The 21,270-nt window shown below is 36.0% G+C and overlaps 1 protein-coding gene across 1 annotated transcript in view; it reads left to right on the plus strand.

The window, feature by feature from the left end:
- The window catches only part of slc25a37 (solute carrier family 25 member 37), a 29,043-nt gene extending 17,602 nt beyond the window's left edge, over positions 1 to 11,441 (plus strand). Inside the window, exons 2-4 of the mRNA XM_077223713.1 lie at positions 3,662 to 3,890; positions 4,649 to 4,705; positions 6,627 to 11,441. Coding sequence (XP_077079828.1) covers positions 3,662 to 3,890; positions 4,649 to 4,705; positions 6,627 to 7,174 — 834 coding nt within the window. The 3' untranslated portion in view covers positions 7,175 to 11,441. The remainder of the gene's footprint in view (positions 1 to 3,661; positions 3,891 to 4,648; positions 4,706 to 6,626) is intronic.
- Positions 11,442 to 21,270: the final 9,829 nt, after the last annotated feature.

A 21,270-nucleotide genomic window follows, 5' to 3' on the forward strand; every position in this document is an offset into this window, starting at 1 on the left:
ATTTTTTTATTAAAAAAACACATTAATGATGATCAAATTGAAATAGGAATTGTTTCTGGATATTGATATAGGTGTTAGATGCATAATTCTGCCATCTGCTGGTTAGCTGTTTTTTGTAGATAATATATTTTTAGCCTGGAATTGTAATTACCATATGCATCCAGCAGAGGCCCCATAGAGATCCATTCATTTTTCTGCATGTGACTTCCTGTTCTTATAACAGCTTTTGTTATGCATATATATATTTAAATGTTTAAAATACATTAAATCAGTATTTTGTCAAAGTTTAGAATTATTTTTGTTGTTGTTTGAGGTCTTTTGAAGTATCTTGTTATTGCAATAGTGCTATATAAATGTGCAGTAATGCCAAATAAATTTGCAATAATGCCACAAGTTACCACTAAAAGAAAATACTTGATTGCAATTACATATTTCAATAATCAAAATGTACACAATTATTAACTTTAGAATAAAAAATTAATTTTTAAAAAGTAAATAAAAACAAAAAACAAACAGCTATAGGCAGATATGAACAGGAGTGAAGAGTAAACACACCTGTGTGTCTGTGTGTGTTTGTGTGTGCGCACGTGCATGTGTGTGTGTGTGTGCAATCATGCTCATTCCACATTGTTTTTTTCTCTAATGCCTGACCTTCATTTGTGTGAACATTTTTAGATTCATGCTGGAATTATTGGTTTTATTTCCCAATTTCTATAAAAATGCTCTCTTTTGCTGTCGCACCTGTTTGTTTGTTTGTGTGTTTCTCTGTGTGTATGTGATCTGTGTGTAATCATGTTCTTTCCATATTGTATTTGTGCTCTCATAGCATACCCTCATTTGTGTGTGAAAGTTTTAGATTTATGCAGAAATTATTGATTTTATTTCCCAATTTCTATAAAAATGCTCTCTATTGCAGTCACACCTCTCTCTATCTGTGTGTGTATTTGTGTCTGTGTGTGTGTGGGCGCACATGTGTGTGTTATAATGTTCATTCCACATTGTATTAGTGATCTAGTACGAGGCCTTCATTTATGCGTGAGAATTTTCAGATTTATGCAGGAATTATTGATTTTATTTGCCAATTTCAATAAAAATGCTTTCAATTGGAGTCACACCTGTGTGTGTGTGTGTGTGTGTTTGTGTGCGCGTGCACGTGTGTGTGCAAGTGATCATGTTCGTTCCACATTGCATTTGTGCTCTAGTACCAGGACTTCATTGCGGTATGGAAAGTTTCAGATTTATTCTGGATTTATTTTTTTTTTTTGACAAATGAAAAAAAAAAGTTTTTTTTTTTTTCGATTTTCCCATTCATTTCAATGTGGGGTCATATTGACCCCGAAGACAAGAAGTGTAACTTTTTTTTTTACATGCCTATAGAACAACCGAATCAAGCCCAGTTTTTTTGCGTGTGTATAGATAGATAATGTAGGAAAATTAACAAAATCTTATTCCACTGAGATGAAGGGAACCATTTTTTTTTACTAAGGAAAAGTCGATTGGGGTCATGCGGTTGGTGTTCAACTTTGCGTTTTAAAAAGATAACAACCGTTAATTTTTCGTTTTTCAGTTACGGTAAAAAAAATAGATAATAATAGCGCAAAACATTTGCGAAAATCTGCAATAATGGAAACGCGACTGACAGGCAATGATAGATATGAATGATGATGACTTGTTTGTTAAGCTTCTATTTTAAAAGTTTCTGTTAAAAAAAAAACTCGCCAGGTTTTGCCTCAGTTATGAATTAAAATGTGTTTATTGCATAAATGTAAACTGTAGAGATGCAATCTGGTCATTAAAATTATTTCAAATGGGATTTTTTTTCAGTTATTTTTCTTTTTTATCCCCCGCCCCTTTGGCGGCCCTCAGTTCAATGTTGGGTTACTAAATTGGCCCTCACCTATGAAAACTTTGAGAACCCCTGCTCTAATGGCTACTTCCAGCAGGATAATGCACCATGTCACAAAGCTTCGAATCATTTCAAATTGGTTTCTTGAACATGACAATGAGTTCACTGTACTAAAATGGCCCCCACAGTCACCAGATCTCAACCCAATAGAGCATCTTTGGGATGTGGTGGAACGGGAGCTTCGTGCCCTGGATGTGCATCCCACAAATCTCCATCAACTGCAAGATGCTATCCGATCAATATGGGCCAACATTTCTAAAGAATGCTTTCAGCACCTTGTTGAATCAATGCCACGTAGAATTAAGGCAGTTCTGAAGGCGAAAGGTGGTCAAACACAGTATTAGTATGGTGTTCCTAATAATCCTTTAGGTGAGTGTATATCCACCTTATTCCTGATGAGTTTACTGCGTTTTGAATTATGGGTGGCACTTCCGGTTTGGTCAACTTCCATTCAAATCTTAAGGTCTTCCTACAAATAAAGCTTATCTGTCAGTTTGACTCAATGAGCTGTCAATTTTCTTTCATGTTTTATTTAAGAACAACATGCGAATAACGTAACACTTGGTATTTTAACGTGACATGTTATAACAAGAATATCTATAGCAAGAGCTCTGCTTTCTTTTCCTCATGATTATTTTCTTTTTTCCTTTTGAATTCTGCTGTAATAGTATGATAAAGGTCAACATATACTGCACATTTGTGTTCTGTTCTCCCGATTTAATTTACGATGTATACCATTAATAATTCACTGGAATGCTCGAAGAATCTCTTCTTTTTTTTTCTCCACAAATCCACACGTCTCTTTCCAGGTTTGGTTTCACAGGGACATACAATTTATTATCTGTGAAAATGACTGAAATCACTTTGAAATAGTATCATGCAATGCTGAAGTAAAAAAAAAAAAAAGTATAAAGGAAACGTATGTTACATAATACAGATTACCACAGTGATATTTAACCGACCGATTTTGCTGTGGAAAGGTTTAAAAAAATATATATATATATATATATATTATTGCGTCCATAGAGCTAGTCTTTCACTGATTGTTTACAGCTTAACGGAAGTTACACTCATAATTCGCACAAAGCGTCATGGGGCGTAGGAATACTGTGGATACTGTATCTGATTTGTGAAGAATCAAGAATCAATTTCTTATCAAGAAATTAATTAAACTTCATTATTCATTAGCCAATTTTTCTGAATCACAATGAATTTTAAATTACTTACTTAAAAGTGTGTGAAGCCTATACTCCCTCCAGAAGTATCGGTGGCAAAAAACTGTGTGATCATGTTATACTTGATGTTGCTCGTCTCTTCATGTCTGAGCGGGGGTTTTTTGGCCACAATAAACTGCGGTGTGGACCAGGCTTTATTCTGATAGCCAGAAGTCTGGCTCAGCTAAACTGTGTGTTAAGATGATTCGTGCCAATTCATTCACATTAAACAAAGCATGTTTTTATAACTGAGCTGAATGTTGGGTAAGCAGAAAGATGGACGGCTTATATCTTTGTCTGCATATTGTTGGTATTTCCTTCCATTTTTGTGAACATATTTTTAGGGGTCTCTGTAAATTATCTTTTTAAAAAACATTGATATCAGATTTTTTTATATCAGAAGTCAGAACACAAGAAACGAGAACCGATCTTTATGATTTGGTCTTGTTCCTGTTTGTAAATATATTTTGTTTCTTTGCGTATCAAATATTATTCCTTTTATGGTTGATATCTGAATGTGCTGCTCTCTTTCTGTTCATAGACACGTATGCAGAGTTTACAGCCGGACCCAAAAGCTCAGTACCGCAGCGTGTACGGAGCGCTGAAGAGGATTGTGCAGACTGAGGGCCTCCTTCGCCCCTTGAGGGGCCTCAATATCACTGTACTGGGGGCCGGCCCCGCACACGCGCTGTATTTCGCCTGCTACGAGCGAATCAAACGCAGCCTTAGTGACGTCATACAGAACGGCGGCAACAGCCACATTGCTAACGGTAGGAGAAGGGGTTCATTTTCTGAAGTCTTAATGAGTGTCTATTAGGGGTAATTGGTATTTTTGGGTTGTTATTATAATACTCCAAGACATGGGAAAAGGTTAACAAAAATGTACTGTTGAGTAAAATGCTACATTTGGTATTACATTGTGGGTGTAAATGAATAGACTTGGACTTGTTGCTGAAACCCAACGCACAGGACAATAGAGACACCAGAATAAACATATTCATGATTCTGAAGCCTGAAATACAGAATTATTTTAGACGAAAATGCTTGCACTCGGTCACTGACTATATATATTTAAAGCAATGTAGGCCAAATAATATTTGCCATTATCAGGACCCACAAATATTCCATATTGCATTATATTATATTCAACATTATACATAGTAGTTTACTGTTGACATTAAAACTCTGAAAACTTGAATTTTTTCTCACACAGTTATATTTATTTTGGGTGAACTATGCTCAATATATATTGTCACTATCCACAATACATATTGTTGCATTTTCGTATTGCGATATATATATGACGCGATAAATTGTTACGTCTAGTGTCCATTGATTGTCTATAGATTTCTGATTTTAGAACCAAAGAGCAAGGGATGGAGGGTTTATAATTTAAAAGGTTCAGGTCAGGGTTGTTTTGGGGAAATAAAAGGGAAAAATAGTGTGCCATCTTGTCTGGGAAATAGGACATGTTTTTTCCACATGTTGTCACTTGATATGGTTAATTTTCTTCTGTTCTCCACTTCAGGTGTGGCAGGGAGTGTTGCTACTGTCCTCCATGATGCAATCATGAACCCAGCAGAAGGTATTCTTCTTCCACTGTCAATACCGTCAATAATAAATCTTATATTTTTGGCACTGTTATGAGCAGGGCTTGACATTAATGTTTTTGCTAAGCAGCCGCTGTGGCTAGTGCTTTTCCAAAGTTACTTGCCTCTCAGCATTTTCACTGGCCACAATTTTGACATCGATACTGTGGGTAAAAACTGCCATATATATATATTTTTAATATTTATCTCAGGAATAATTTGGCAGCAGGAATACAAGACGGCTGTGACACAAGGATCTGTTATACTGTTACACGTGTGTTTTTTTTTTCATGTGTAACTGTTTACGTTCACTTGAAACATCACTGACTTGTGTTTATGTGAATACTCGCCAAGATCAGCATTTTACGTTCTCTTGAATGATATAGTTGGGTAATTATATTGTATATAGTTTCGGGCATCAGGAAACCACTACCAATATGCGTGTTATTGAAATTGCTTTTGATTGCATGCTCGTTTTTCACTTTCACTTTCCAGTTCGGGATAACGCGTAAGCTACTCTGTGTATAGACGGCGGCAGTACTGACCACACATTTTACAAGATATGATATTTGTCAACGACGCTCAGGATCTGTTGAGCAGCAAATCCTCTGACATCGTCCTGTCAGTCATCTCTCCTTACTATCTTCACATGATAAGTGAAATCTGATGTACTGTAATGTAACCTACTACCCAGGCAAGCCTAACCAGGCACTCCGTAGAATGCTTTAGTCATTTTCTGTGCCTTTCCGTATTCGGATTTAATTAGTGCACATCCCTAGAATTTGCAGTAAAGAATTTTTTATTTCATCTGAATGGTATAAAAATAAAGGTTTTGGCACTTGCTGTGTACACACACGCACATGCACACACACACACACACACACACACACACACACACACACACACACACACACACACACACACACACACACACACACACGGACACACACACACGGACACACGGACACACGGACACACACACACACACACACACACACACACACACACACACACACACACACACACACACAGACACAGACACAGACACACAAACACAGACACACACACACACACATACACCCACACACACATACAAATCATGGAGATTTGAAAAGAAAATAGTCACACTTTTATTGTTCGTGGTCAAACATTAGCGCATTGGGAGACAAATTTCAAATTTTGGGAGACAAATTGGGAGACAAATTTCAAATTTTGGGAGACAAATGACAAATTTTGTCATTGGGAGACAAATGGGAGACAAATTTCATCTAGTGGAAGCGTTTGGTACCAAACATATTCTTAATGAAAGCTAATTTTTTGAGATATCAACCTCACATTTAAATCTAAACCAGCTGCTATGGTCTTGATTTTCTCTCAGAGTGAAAATAATATTTTATATAATAATTGAAAATGGTATTTTTGTGCATTTTTCATAACAATAAATGAATAAATTGTATAAAGTAGAAAATGACCAAACTGAAGTCTGTGCCCCAAAGAATTCCAGATTTATGACAATTTACTTTTCAGGTCCATGCTCAAAAAGTAAATAAATTCATTATAACTACTTTATAAATGCCATGAAATCCCATTAAAAAAATATTAAATTAAAAAAAACTCTATCGAACTAAAATATAAGTACAATCATTTCAATAAAATAAAAAAGCTGTAATTTTTTGACCGACACGCGCCCAGTACCAGAGAGTTTAGATATGAAAGGGTTAAATTGAACTTTTTATCCACACTTGTACTCCTAAATACATTTTACAGTTCGCACACATCTAACGTTTACTAGTTATAACACATGAATGCTTCGTGTATTATTAATCATGGTTCATATCAGTCAGCATAGACTGCATTCTTCAGAGAGTTACATGTACGATGAGTGTTTCGTTTATTCGTCTTTTTCTTCCCTATTAGTGGTGAAGCAGAGGATGCAGATGTATAACTCTCCGTACCGAAGCCTGTATGACTGCGTGCTGACGATCAGTCGTAAGGAAGGACTGGCCGCCTTCTACCGCAGCTACAGCACTCAGCTGACCATGAACATCCCCTTCCAGGCCGTGCACTTCATCACGTACGAGTTCATGCAGGAACACTTCAACCCAGAGCGCCAGTACCGGCCGGAAACACACATCGTGTCGGGAGCGGCGGCCGGAGCCGTGTCCGCCGCCATCACCACTCCGCTAGACGTGTGTAAGACGCTGCTAAACACGCAGGAGAACGTGGTGCTCAGCTCCGCGCATGTTAGCGGGCATCTCTCGGGGATGGTCAACGCGCTCAGGACGGTTTACCGGCTGGGTGGCGTTCCTGCGTTCTTCAAAGGCATCCGAGCTCGGGTCATTTATCAGATGCCGTCTACGGCCATCGCCTGGTCCGTCTACGAGTTCTTCAAGTACTTTCTGACCCAACATGAGCCACACATCCAGGAACTGGGGAGGAACACTCACAAGGCCAGTCCCACATGAGGCCCGACCCAACCGATCCAAAGAGCGAGTGTGAGGATCATGTTGGAAGAGAGAGGGGGAATGTAGAGACTCATTTCATATGCAGTAGACACTCCAGTCTCCAACCTTTTAATTTATTGGAAGAGTTTAATGTTGTTACAGGAATGTATGGACGCTGCACACTACAGAACGTTTCTGGTAAACATGACTGAAACGGAAAGGTAAAGATGTGTAGATGTTTTTTTTGTATTCTCACCCACACAACATATTTATGATTGAGCGTTATGGGTGTATGGATGCGCATCTATATTTATGTATGCGCTCACACTGTCTTCTCAATGATAAAACAAACCCATTTGGACATTTTATTGGCTTTTCTGGACTTTTCCATTTTTTAGGGGTTCAGGAGAGTTTAATTTTTATTTAATTATTTTTAATAATTGAAGGGATTGCTGAATTCTGCTGCGCAATAATCAGACCAATTTTTATTTTTGTTATTATTGCCTAATCGTCTATGAAAGGTGGTTTCAAACTATTTTGAATTGGACACACTGCTTTTTTAAGAACCTTAATGTGATTATCAAGAACATCTTTATGTATTAGTCAGGGAAGATGGCATATTTAATTTGACGGAAATAAATCAAGGCTATTAGGAATGGAAGTACAGGTGGTAATTTTGGCCACTAGAATTTTTACAACATGAACAACGAACATTTAATTTTTTTAAATTTACATTATCCAAATGTGATTTTATACTTCACAAAAATTTACATTATCCAAATGTGATTTTATACTTTACATATTTAAGATAGACTATTGAAATTTGATTTCCAAAGAATGAATTGGATGCTAATTTAATTAAATCGCCTGATTACGTCACACTAAAGCACTTGGGATTTCTGAAACATGGTGTATGGATTCCTCTGCTAATGCATTCTCAATTACTTTTACTTTAGTAGTTGTATTTGAAAGTTGATTTTTTTTTTTCGTGTGATAACCTTTTGCCATAATTGCCATCAATATATTTATATATAATTTGAGACATGAACTATGCAGTGGGTTTCGCAGCTTTGGAAGGTCTTCAGGTAGTAAGACTGTGCACTAAAGCTGCAGTTGAAATCACAATTCTGTAATGAATTACATATGAGTTTTCATAGCCGTTTTCCTCATCTGACAGCCCATGTCAGTCTGGGACCACGTTTATTCTGTTTCTTTTGTGTTCTGCCTCTGTGAATCTCCAGATTCAGTTACCCATTCAGAATAGAGCTTGCCTTGTTTGCCAGAAATAGACCTTTACTCAGAGTAGATGGCATATGTAATGTTATGAAACGAAAATTAAGACATTGAAGGTGCAGGTTCTGCATATCGGGCCTCCATGAAATTCGTAATTAAAGACTTAAAGGGATAGTTCACCCAAACAGTGTCCTCATTTACTCACCCTCATGTCTGTCCAAACCCAGAAGACACGAATGAAGATATTTTTAATATCCTCTCATTCTTATGTCCATCCGTTGAAAGTCCACACAACCAACATTTTCTGGATACAAAAACGTCATAAAGACACCATCAAACTCGAATCCATATGAATCAAGAGGGTTAATCCAAGTCTTCTGAAGATGCACAATCGCTTTATATGTTGAACAGATTTAATTTAGGCACGTCAAATATGGTCATGTTTGATTCATATGGATCACTTTTTCTTTTTACTTTATGAACTTCATGAAGCTTGAAGATTTGGGTTGTGTGGACAAAAAAAAAAAAAACGAAACTATTAGGGGTTGAGCTGCTTCAGATTTTCTAAAGTCGACATGTATGTGATTAAAGGAGAGTCGATGTCGACTAGTCTCTGATAATGTCATGAACTAATAAGATGAACCTCGATCTGAGACTCGAACGCGGGTTGACTTGTGCACAGCTATGGCATACGACACAGCGCTACATAACTTAATTTTATCAGTTCTTTTGTCTTTGGGTCGTTATATTTCCCACAGAATTCTGCTCGTTCTAAATCAGATACAGATAAAGTAGCACAGTAAAGGTAAAGGTAGCACAGTAAAGCACAAATTAATTCTGGCAGCGTCTCTCTGCTAATATGAAGCTGTGGGTTTTAGTTACGATGAAATATATGAGAGAACTTTTCAATTCCGAAGCTATTTTATTGAGAAATCACAATGCATTTCTGTGAATGTTTCTGTGTGCGCGATTTGCACGTGATTTGTGCGCAAACTCTGTGTGTGTGTGTGTGTGTGCGTAATGTAGAAGCAGTTTAGAACAACGACCAATTTCCCTGTACAATAACCGGTGTAAAACGTGCATTCACGCGATAAATCTTGAGCTTCCAGGTGGTATAATCAAACATATCTTGTGGAGCGCTCTGTGTATACATTTATTTGTCATTGTAATTTAAACGGAGCGTAAAAGTGGACTTCAAAGATTTCTTCTCCTGTTGCGCCCTCTATAGGCCACGATCAGCGACTAGTCGACGTCAAGCTTACAGCGTCATAGCAGAGCATTCAAGTCGACTAGCCGTTCAACCCCTATTGTTAGAATATGGGCGATTAAATGACTGAATTAAATTGTTTGGGTGTAAACTAACTTTTTATACATTTACTTTCAGTCCGAAAGTGAACATTTTCATAAGGCTTTACAAATTTCTTTTTACACACATTTCTTCTGCTTGAATTTCCTGAATGAGGCCCAATATGTTGGTTTAGTTTTCGTTTCTGGCAAATGACATATAGCAAATGCTCTTACAGGGATAGTTCAATCAAATAATAAAATTCTGTCATAATTTCCTCACCCTTATGAGTTTCTTTCTTTTGTTGAACACACAACATTTTTTGAAGAATGTTGGTAATCAAACAGTTGACGGTAGCCATTGAATCCATAATGTGTGTTTTCACTGTCTACCAACATTCTTCAAAATATCTTTAGTGTTCAGCAGAAGAATGTTTTTTTCTGGAAAGGTTTTTGCACTGGAATCACGCACAATAATCAAGTGAGTGGAGGAATAGATTTGTAAATGGTGTATAGTATTTGTAAGAGTCCTTCATTTTGGATATATTTGACTGGACTTTTAGCTCTTGGTTGAGCTGACGTCCTGTTTTTAGAGCCACAGTTGAAACGCACACCAGAAACTCCTGCAGCCTTATATCACAGCGCCAGTGCTTGATCTGCCTCTTTATGCCAGTGTTCATGACATCTCTGTAACCTGTGCAGCGTACGGGACGGTGTGTGTGTGTGTGTGTGAGTGTTTCTGCTCTTCTAGCTGTGTGTTCTGTGCCTTTCCTGCGTCCTCTCTCACTTCCGGTTCCCTTGGACTTTTGTCCTCTTCCTTCTGTTTGTTTCAGCTCAGGAGGATTGGACATTCCTTAATGCCGGTCCAATGAGATTTTTGTTTGTTTGCCTTTGATTAAATGCTCATTGGTTTAGTGCTTCATTTGCTTGTGTGTTTCCAGACCACTATTTTTAACTATAGCATCTAGGAACCAAAGAAATTGACTCATTCACTCACTACATTACCATTACAGTATAGCTTTATATATAACTAACTTAGACATTTTATAATAGTCACCCTTTGAATTTGTCGAGTTGGGGAACAGTGATGTTAGTGTTGGAGGTGTTGAGATTGTGATGTGTTTTCAGGTTTTCCTTTTCTTTTAGGATGCGTAGTCGGTTCATTACGACTGAGAAGATGGATGTGCTGATATTAGTCATAATGGGCTTGTTTGGCCTTTTATTTGATTGACCAAGGATGAATTTCCATTACCCTTTGGCTCCATGTTGTACGGTGGAAACCCCATGGGTTTTTCTTCTGGGACCAGCATTTTTGAAAGCTTTGTATCTGTAATTGCTCTGCAAACTAGCTGTTTTAAAATACACATTATATTTGACTCAGTATTTCATTTCTCTCATGTTAAAGGTTTTGCATTTGGGTCGAATATTAATAGCATTCCGTTGGTTCTGTGTGTTGATCTCGCCTGTCTTACTGATGATCGACACTTCGTATACCATGCATTGAGAAAACAGATGTACTGATGTCATATCCTGATATTTGCCACATTAATTGTGCTGCAGTATTGCTCTCATCAATATGCACCATGAATGCATTTATGTCTTGCCCACTTTGTGCGCACGTTGTAGAAGAAGTGGGAGGATTTTGATAAAGATAGTGGCATCTAGTGTACGCAAGTTTGTTTTTTGTTTTTTACTGCAATGAAAAATGATTTGAAATGCTGCTACAGTTTGCAACACTGGAGCTGAAATAAAACGCACAATGATCAGATGATTTAAATGCGTCTTATTCAGTAAAACGAAGTTTGTACCATTGTACGAATGTATGTATTATGTATGAGTTGATTGTAAAGCGCATTTTATGGCCTGAATAATTAAATTCAGAAACACAAAATGAATTTAAATAGGCTATACAATGTTACTAATATCTTATGTTTTCTATTTGAATTAAACATTTATTTGTCTGAAGTTGATTTTAAAATTCAATTTCTATATTTAAAAAAGATATAGTTAAACTATTATAACCTGTGGACACTTATGACATGATTCAAAAGTAGGTGATGTTGTCATATGTTTAAATATAAAACTGTTAAACGTACATAAAAAAAATCTCAATTTATCCAATTTTATTAACTAAGTCATTGCATTAATCCTTACCCTGATTCACTATGATATGCCTATTATATTTTAGACCTGTTGGGATGGTTTTCGCGCACATGCGTCACTCTCCCGTGTGTGTTTCAGTAAATAGAGAAAAGATGCTCCTGCTACTTTTGACGCGCGCGTGTGAGTGTGTTTGTGCGTGCGCGCGACCAGTGGCAGAGGTTTGTCACAACTAGCAAGAAAGTTTGATATGGACCTGTTAAATCTCCGACCTCTGGGGAATCACTCGTTCAAAACAAACACCGAACAGAGGAGAGTCTGCAGGAGAAAAAAGAAGAGACAGAGCTCGTAATTAAAACCAGAAACAACATCGGCATATCGCTTTTCAGAGGGATTGATATGCTGTAAAAGCGACACAGAGATGATGGTGTATTACTCAACAGGTGAGTAAGGTGTTTTATTAAACTGATTAATTGTCCTATGGACTATGGAGGCAGAGTTCGTTGTAAAGCATTATCTATTGTGAAGGGTCATATTCATCCGCAGAGCCGAAGCACAGTGTTCTTCCGCAAAAATGCATGAAGTTTTGTTTTGAAACCGCTAAAGAGCCAAAAGTACATCCTGTACCTAAATAACAACTCAAATAGTTATGAATGAACAATTACCGAAAACCAATTATCAACAATTATAAAATCCATCAAACAAAAATGGCAAAGGTGACAAGTAGCCATACAATACATTATCTGACAATCTGACATGAAAAATAATAATAATATTCTGAGAACACACAGTTAAAGCTCAGTTATGTCTGTTGAGTCTTGTCTGAATGTTTGTCAGTGTGAATTTATTATGTTCACTTCATCCAAAAGCGGTTACATGATGATATTGACATTTTTATTTGGACACATAAATCCAATTAAAGCTACACTGTGTGATTTTTACCCCCATCTAGCGGTGAAAAGGTATATGACCATCCAGTGAATATTAGTTTCTGTTCCTCTCAATTCCGATTTCGTTTTAACTCCTACGGTGGCCAATGTAGTCCAAGATTGGAATGCAGCATTACAACTGCATTATCACATTAGGCTACGTTATTGTGTATAAAGTAAAATAAATGAAAAATAACTAAAATTTAAAGTGCCTACATATAACTTATAGCCTACAAATTATAGCGCCATTAAAATATTAATCACATGTTATCCGTCATAGAACACGGATTTATGTTACAAGGTAAACAATACTTTTCATCATTGACGCGAGGAAACCTATCCTATATGTCGTTCTAGCGTTATGCACAGCACACCATGATATAATTAGCCAAGCAACTTCCAATATACACAAACAGGCTTAATTAACGTTACCTGTCGAGAAGAAAGCAGGCAACGTCGGCATCCTTTTTAAAATCGTTGCTCGTCATGAGCTCTTTCCATCTTGGAAAGGCCACTCCAATATTTACTTTTGTCTTGTTGATTTGCCTGTTGCGTTACCGTCTTAATTCTCTTTTTCGCTTCCTTGGCGACTCTGATACGTATCCTCGAGAATAAGAGTGATCCTCCATCAGCAACAGACTTTCAAAAAGGCTTTCAGGTTTTTATATATCAGTCTCAAGCAATCCCCCTCTTGAGATTCGACACGGTGCCATCGAGTGTTAAAACGCGAAAGGCGAAGCTTGAATTAACGGGTATGTCCCTCTTTGGCTAATGTACTTTCAAGATGGAGGGGCAACATGGCGACCGACATTAGAACCCCCCACAAGTATGTATTTTCAATGGCATATTATACACTCACGAGAATACTTTATTACTTGAACGAAGTAAATATACATTAATGAGCACATATATTTTTGAAAGAACTAAGTGTTTTTATCTAAGAATAAACTAAAAAAGTTACACAGTGTAGCTTTAAATAATTCTAGTTTATATTTTTGATGAAAATTATTCGTATTTAAAATGGGTTAATAAGAACTAGATGTTAATAAACATCCACATGCTGCTATAATTTTTTTTTTAAACTGTGTAATTGTGTGACAACTAGCCCCGGTCTCTGTCAGAATCATGAGCTGTGCAATGAGGCTCCTCTATATTGTCAAAAGGTGGCGCTGTTGTCTACAGTATAAGCGTATGGTCAGCAAGTCAGATATTACAACTTGTCCTGTTAAATCTCTTCTGTTAAGATCTAAATTGAAGGAACTGGATTTTGTTCAATGGGATCAATGGGAGTGAAACTGGCTTTATCAAACAATGTTTGTCACTTGTCTAGTCTAATGCTTTATTAAAACCTCAATCTTTTTAACAAGTCATGGTTATACATTATGTAATCTGGGTCAATTCAAGTCATTCTACATACTCTAGTAAATTATCATTCGTCGTTAATGATTATTTTAGGCTAAGTATATTACATTACTTTCAGTTTATTTATTAAATGTTGTTCTGGCATCTTTAGGATGCAACAGATATGTAAAATTCTGAAATTAAGCACATGGATTTGCGTCTAAAAAGTCCCTTCTTTTATAACTTTTGAACTCTTTTATCAAGAAATGTGAAATCTTTGCTGTGAGTCTCAGACCAATGTTATTTTAGTAACATTAATATACTGTATTATAGTTTTTGATAATATTTAGAATTTTTTTCTGTTTTCAGTTTTATTTTCAAAGTTTTACTAACTTTGTTTCTTGTTATTTTTATTTATTCTTCATGAAACTGCAATAAGGTACATTAGTTAACAATAGTCAGTACATTAACTAACATGAACTAACAATGAGCAATACATTTGTTAAAGTATTTATTAATCTTTGATAATGTTAGTTATAATTAAAATAGAAATGTTCATTGTTAGTTCATGTTAGTTTAGGACCATTAAATAATATTAACACGCATTTTGAAATTATATAATAATTTTGCACTGTTAGTTCATGTTACATTCGTTTTTCATGTCTATATAGTCTTTAATTAAGGTATAGTCTTTAGTGTTAGTTTATTTAGTTTTATTTTACTACTTTATTAAAAGAAACCTCATTGAATTTTTTAGGATATTTATTATTTTATTTCATTTAATTCATTTTTTTTTCATGGTTTACTTAATGTTAATAACCCTGTTATTACACCCATCTCACTATTAGATGTGTTGGCATTTTGGATTGTGCCAAAAAAAAAAAAAAAGCATCGATATTAAAAAAAGATTAAAAACATAAATGCAACTTTAAATCTCCCGAATGTGAATTTAGTTCTCATAATGTAACTTGCAGTTGTGACTTTTATTCATTAATTTTTAAAACCTTCCTTTTTTTACTCTGAGGTAGAAACAGGCCTCCATAGAATTAGGTAACTCAGCTTAACACTTTCTGAGTCATGCATTTGTCTTTATATATATATATATATATAATGTCTAGCTGCATCTCTTCAGTGGCAGTTCTTCCTGTCGGGAAACAACATGTCCGGGGACACGTACACACTCCCCACACACGGCTCTGTGCTCTTATCCTTTTTGTTTTCTCTTGTCTGAGATGAGGGTTTATCTGGGAGGTATAAAAAGATAGTCTTCCATCATCCTGTGCTGAGATGTCCTCGTAACCCTTCCCAATCGCTTCATCTGCACACAGTTGCTCTGATAAGACTGGTCAAGGGTCCATCCAGGTCTTAAGTGTGTGTACTGTACGTGCACGCACAAAACAAAGACACACGCAACTCACGTCTATATACTCGCATCCATTCCTGAGGTTGTAGGCATTAGTACACTGTGGATATTGGGAAAATCTAAAGTTAAGATCGGACTCTACCATGATCCTTACAGAAATCATAATGCGTACTAAACTGAGATTGGATTCTAACTTTGAGGATGTGCTGTTGAGCATTGTCTTATCAGTTTGGGCAAATTTGTCACGGCATATTGGAGAGCTGACAATGAGTCTTTGTGGAGGAGCGGAGCGTGTTCATCACTGCGGCGGAGGAGATTCTGTTTGTTTTGCCAAGCCTCGATGGAGGTCATAACGGTCTTACGACCACACGGTGCGCTCAATCTTAAGAGCCAATCAGATCCACACATGATATTGATAGAAGTTAGGGTTCCTAATTTCACTTTAGTCACATTACATTTATTTAAACATATAGTGGCTGTCAAAAGTGTGAAATAATAACGATTTTTTGAGAAAGGTCTTTTATGCTCACCAATGCTTTGTTTATATAACACAGTAAAAATGGTGATATTGTGTGAAATATTATTACAAATTATAAAAACCTATTTTATGTGTGAATTTATTGAAAAGTGTAATTTATTCCTGTGTTCAAAACTGATTTTCCAGCATCTTTACTCCAGTCTTCATTGTCACATGATCCTTCTTAAATCATTCCGATATGCCGCTGATTTCTAGTAAATAATTTCTAGTTAATAATTCTAATATGCTGCATTTTGAGCTTTGTCGTTACAGGAATAAATAGGAACATAACCGAACTAGAGAAAGGAAACAATATTTTATTTTTATTTGAAATAATTGAACCACTCACATATTCACCACCAATGATGGAACATATGCCATAACATGACACAACTTACCCCAAATAGGTGTAATTTATGTCACTTTAAAAAAAGAAAAGAACACAAAGTCATATTTCTGTGGCCCTGTGTTTATAGATGCTTCCTTTTATAAATAATTTGAAGTTTTCATTTGAGCTCCAAAGAAACTTTGGTAACACTTTAGTTTAGGGTCCAGTTCTCACTAATAAGTTGCTTATTAGCATGCATATTACGAGGATATTGGCTGTTTATTAGTACTTAAAAGCAGATATTAATGCCTTATTCTGCATGACCATATTCTACATCCCTTAATCCCTGAACTTAACAACTACCTAACTATTATAATAAGCAGTAATTGGGAGTTTATTGAGGCAAAAGTCATAGTTTATAGTAAGAATTGGACCCTAATCTAAAGTGTGACTGAAACTTTAAGTGAAAACTAGCAGAGCTTAACCCACTCCACTATTTAATACAATTCAGAAAGTATTTGCAGTCTGATATTGTTTTTGACCCGCATCCACTTCTGAATAGCGTAATAAATCACGGATCGCACTGTATTTTGAAGAGCCGGTTTGACGACGTGTTTGTGAACGACGCTCCTACAGTCAGTTTATAACACAAAAGAGTGATCTACAATCGCTTGGGCTTCTGTTATTATTCGTTGTGTTGGTTGGGCAAGATCGACGTCTAAGTGTGTTCACCAATAAAGCATTTAGTCTTACGTACATATATACAGAGGAAAGGGTGGAGTGAAATACATTCAGGGAGTTGTATTAGTGCTCATTATAGTTTCAAAAGCACTCTGAACAACAGCTGTCAGAAGGGTTGATGGGTAATGACAGCTTGTCTGATCTGATGACATCAGTCCTCCACATACAGAATACAGTTTTGCCGTAGAAAAATAGATTTTGATGGAGTTTGGCAACAGCTGTGTTGAAAGGCCAACATCCGAATGCCACAATCCATAGGAAAATATCTTTTGTTTATAAAACTGAATTTATTTTCTTGATGTACAATATCATGGTTATATTACTACTGTCCATATTATACACATTGCATGTTAACATTTGTTTATATTAATATTAGTAGAATTTAAAGAGTTAGTTCAACCAAAGCTGAAAATTCAGTCATTAATATTTTACTCACTCTCATGTCTTTCCAAACCTGTAAGACTTTCGTTCATCTTCAGAACACAAATTAAGATCTTAAGAGTGATTTCTGTCCCTCAGTTGACAACTATGAAACTACTATTTTGACATAAAGATATTGTAAAACTAATCCATATGGATTGAGTGGTTTAGTCCAAATTGTCTGTAAAGAATCGATCACTTCAAGTGATGAACAGATTTAATTTAGGCTTTTATTCACATATAAACATTCATCAACTAACCAATGAGGTTCGTTCTCGTGTTACGCATCACGTTTGAGCTTCTTCAACCAATCAAACAGGTTTGGTTGAGCTTCTGTATATGTTCACTGACCAATGTTTAAATGTGAATACAAGCCTAAATTAAATCTGTTCATCATAAAAAGCGATCGAGTCTCTTCAAATTCTCAATTCATTTGGATTAGTTTTACAATCTGTTTATGAACTTTTTGAAGCGTCAAAGTGGTAGTTGCGTAGCTGTCAATGGAGGGACAGAAAACTGTCAGATTTCAGCAAAAAGATCTTCATTTGTGTCCCGAAGATGAATGAAAGTCGTAAGACGTATTTAAAGGGCTAGATACATATAAAGATGTCTTTAAAGGGCTAGTTCACCCAAAAATTAAAACATTTCATTTCATCATTACATTTATTGTCTTTAGGCTTCTGCCGAATGTACTGACAAACATTTATTATGGTAAACTAAAATATACTTTAATGTTATTTCAATTTAAACTTGTATATCTTTTCATTTGACATTATTACAAAGTGCACTTAAGTGTATATCGAGAAACAGTCATGAAAGTGGGCTCTCTCCAAGTACACTTTTATTTCATTAATAATTTATTATCTAAATTTTTATAAAAAAAAATACTTAAAGATTTGCAGTACACTACAAGTGCACATTCAATACAATTAAGCACACTTCTTTTCCACAAGGGAAGGTTAAAGGAATTTGGGGACCAGACTCCAAGAAAGACAAAATTGATCATAAAACAATTATAAACGTAGGTGTATATTAAAACAATAAGTCCCAAAAAAGCCGGTTAGTCAATACAAATATTTTTTTTACTATTTAGACAGTAATACTGATGTAATGAGGTCACTGGTTTTGTAGAATAATTTGCAAAGGCTTCGAACGAGGCTCAACCAATCAGAATCAAGGACTGGAACTGTCTGTTTTATAATATGGCATTTTCAAGAGGCGCCAACAACATGTTTGCTTTTGTGTTCCATGGTAGAAAGAAAGACATATGAAGAGAATAAATGATGAGCGAATGTTCACTTTTTGATGAGCTATCCATCCCTTTAAGATGATAATACAATACAAATGATTTTCTACACTCTTGTTAAAGAATTTAAATGCCTATTTAATAAGATTTGACTCAACTCAAATTAACAGATTTTTAATGCATAAATTTAAGTAAAATGAAGAAAAACTCATGGTTGTAAAACATCCAGAAAATCCAACCTGATCTCATGAGTAACTCACTATTTTTTGAGGTGGCAATTTTGTATGAATTTGTACGATATGAAATGTAAGATTTTTAGACAAAAATAAGCAAGAAGGCCCACCACTAACCTCACCCGTTAACTAAACCGTCAGAAACAGTAAAACGTACGAATAAGATCATACTAATTCGCCAAAGCGTAAAATGGTAACAAATTTTGCAACGGTGGCGTTAACACACTCTCAAGGCTCAACTTGAGAGTGTGTTAACGTCACCGCTGCATTAATTTTGTGGCTCCTAATTCCTTTATTCCTTTCCCAAACCCAACTGAAATCTCTCCTACTTTAACTTCCTGGAGAACATCCATATCGGTCACGCGTCTGATTAATACCCGTGTCTGTTCCACGCTGCTAAATGGCCTGTAACAGGGTTCCTGGTTGGAGCAATACGTGAATCAGTCATGATAAAGCGGACAGTCAGAGACCCATGTCTGTGTTCCCCTAGCTCTCTGACCCTGCCTGGGCATGATTGGTCACTCTTGATGGGGTCAAAGGTCAGAGCTGGTGTGATCCTGTGACTGCTCTTCCCTGAGAGGGTCAGTCAGGCCACATACAATCACACACCGACACAGTCTCATACTAATACTTACGTGTCTGCTATGTATAAAATTGTCAGGCTGTAAACTATCTTTTATCAGTATTAAGCTGGAATTTTATCCATTTTGTCTGTCTTAAGTTGAAGAATGACACAAACATGTGCTCCTCACGCTTGGTTGTACTCTAATGCATCCATTGTACACAAGCTCTCTTAGTGAAGAAAGATAGAGAGATTTTTAACAGTATGGCTGTCATAGCTTAGGGTTCATGAAGCATGTGTAACAAAGGGAAAGTCTTCCAGGTAGGCTATAAAGGTCTCACCTGATAGCGTCTTTGTTGAGATAAACATCATCTTGTCAATCACCAACCACTTGTTCAATGAAAATGATAACAAAAAAAAAATATACAACTGATAGTAGAGCCTAATGGGAGGTTATTTTTGGTATTTGCTATAGGTGAGCAACCATAGTTCATACTGTTTCAAGTTCGGAAATTTTAACAAACTCTTAAGTTTTGAACTTTGTGGCTTAAACTTGTCTAATGCATTGGGTGGTTTTAGAGGGGTTTGGGAGATTTTTCAACAGACTGGGAGACCAGCATAAAACAGCTAAGAACACCCTAGTAACCCACTAGCAACCACCTAGAATACCAAATGAACATCTCTAACAACCACACTGAATACCATAGGAACCCCTTAGCGACCACCCAGGAATCCATAGGAACCCCCTACCACCAGGGCACCATAAGAACCATCTAGCAACCACTCATGACACCCTAGGAACCCCCTATCAACCACCCATAGCACCCTAGAAACCCCCTAGCAACCAGCCAAAACACCATAGAAGGTGCCAGTAAGCAATCCCCTTGTAACCACTGAAAACACCATAGAAAGACCCTAGCAACCAGCCAGAGCACCCTATTAACCCCCTAGCCAGGCTTGTGCAAAATTCAGAATTTCAGAATTGGCCTCCATTCAATTCATGACTTGGAATTTGAATTGAATTGACTCCACCCCACATGAAGTTGAATTTGAAATGGAATTAGAATGACAGGAAGTGGAATTAAATTCATGACAATTCAAAGAAATTCCACACAGTCACACAACAGAAAGAATGTGTTGAATCTCACACACACATTCAGCGTTAGGAAGGTTACTTTGGATATGTAATTGCTTACTGTTATAAGTTACCCATTATTAATGTGGTTTGGATTATTTTATTTGGATTACTTTATTAATGTAAAGTAATTTCCTTTTAATTTGATTAGTAACTAATTGAATCACACATTTTACCTCAGTATTACAACTAAATACAATTACATTCATTTTGTAATTTAAAGAAAATAATTTCATTACACGTAACTAGTCACTCCTCAACCCTGCATTTGTTCTAATATATATATATATATATATATAAACTAATGTCCACCTCAAATTTTTTATTTTATTTTTAGATTTACTAAAGTAATTCTGGGAAATGGAGTCACGTTCCTTCATGTTCCACAAAATTACAATTACAATAAATCAAACTTAATTTTTGGTTCTCTCAACTAGAACTTTTAACATTCATTGCTGGGGGAAAACATTTCCTGTTAATGTAATCAAACTAATATCATTTATAGAATATGTAATGCAATCATATTTGACATATACTGTAAAGCTTCACTGTTAAACACTTCATTTAAAATATGTATATGAATTCCTTTGAATTTCTATTGAATTGCAATTCTGCTTCCTTTAATTCAAATTCGAATTGTAATTATAGATCCTGTTTTTGACATCAGTTCAAATTCAATTCAAAT

This window comes from Siphateles boraxobius, unplaced genomic scaffold (genome assembly GCF_051911475.1).
Source record: "Siphateles boraxobius isolate OS27281-9 unplaced genomic scaffold, OSU_SipBor_1 9, whole genome shotgun sequence".
Classification (NCBI taxonomy): Eukaryota; Metazoa; Chordata; class Actinopteri; order Cypriniformes; family Leuciscidae; genus Siphateles; species Siphateles boraxobius.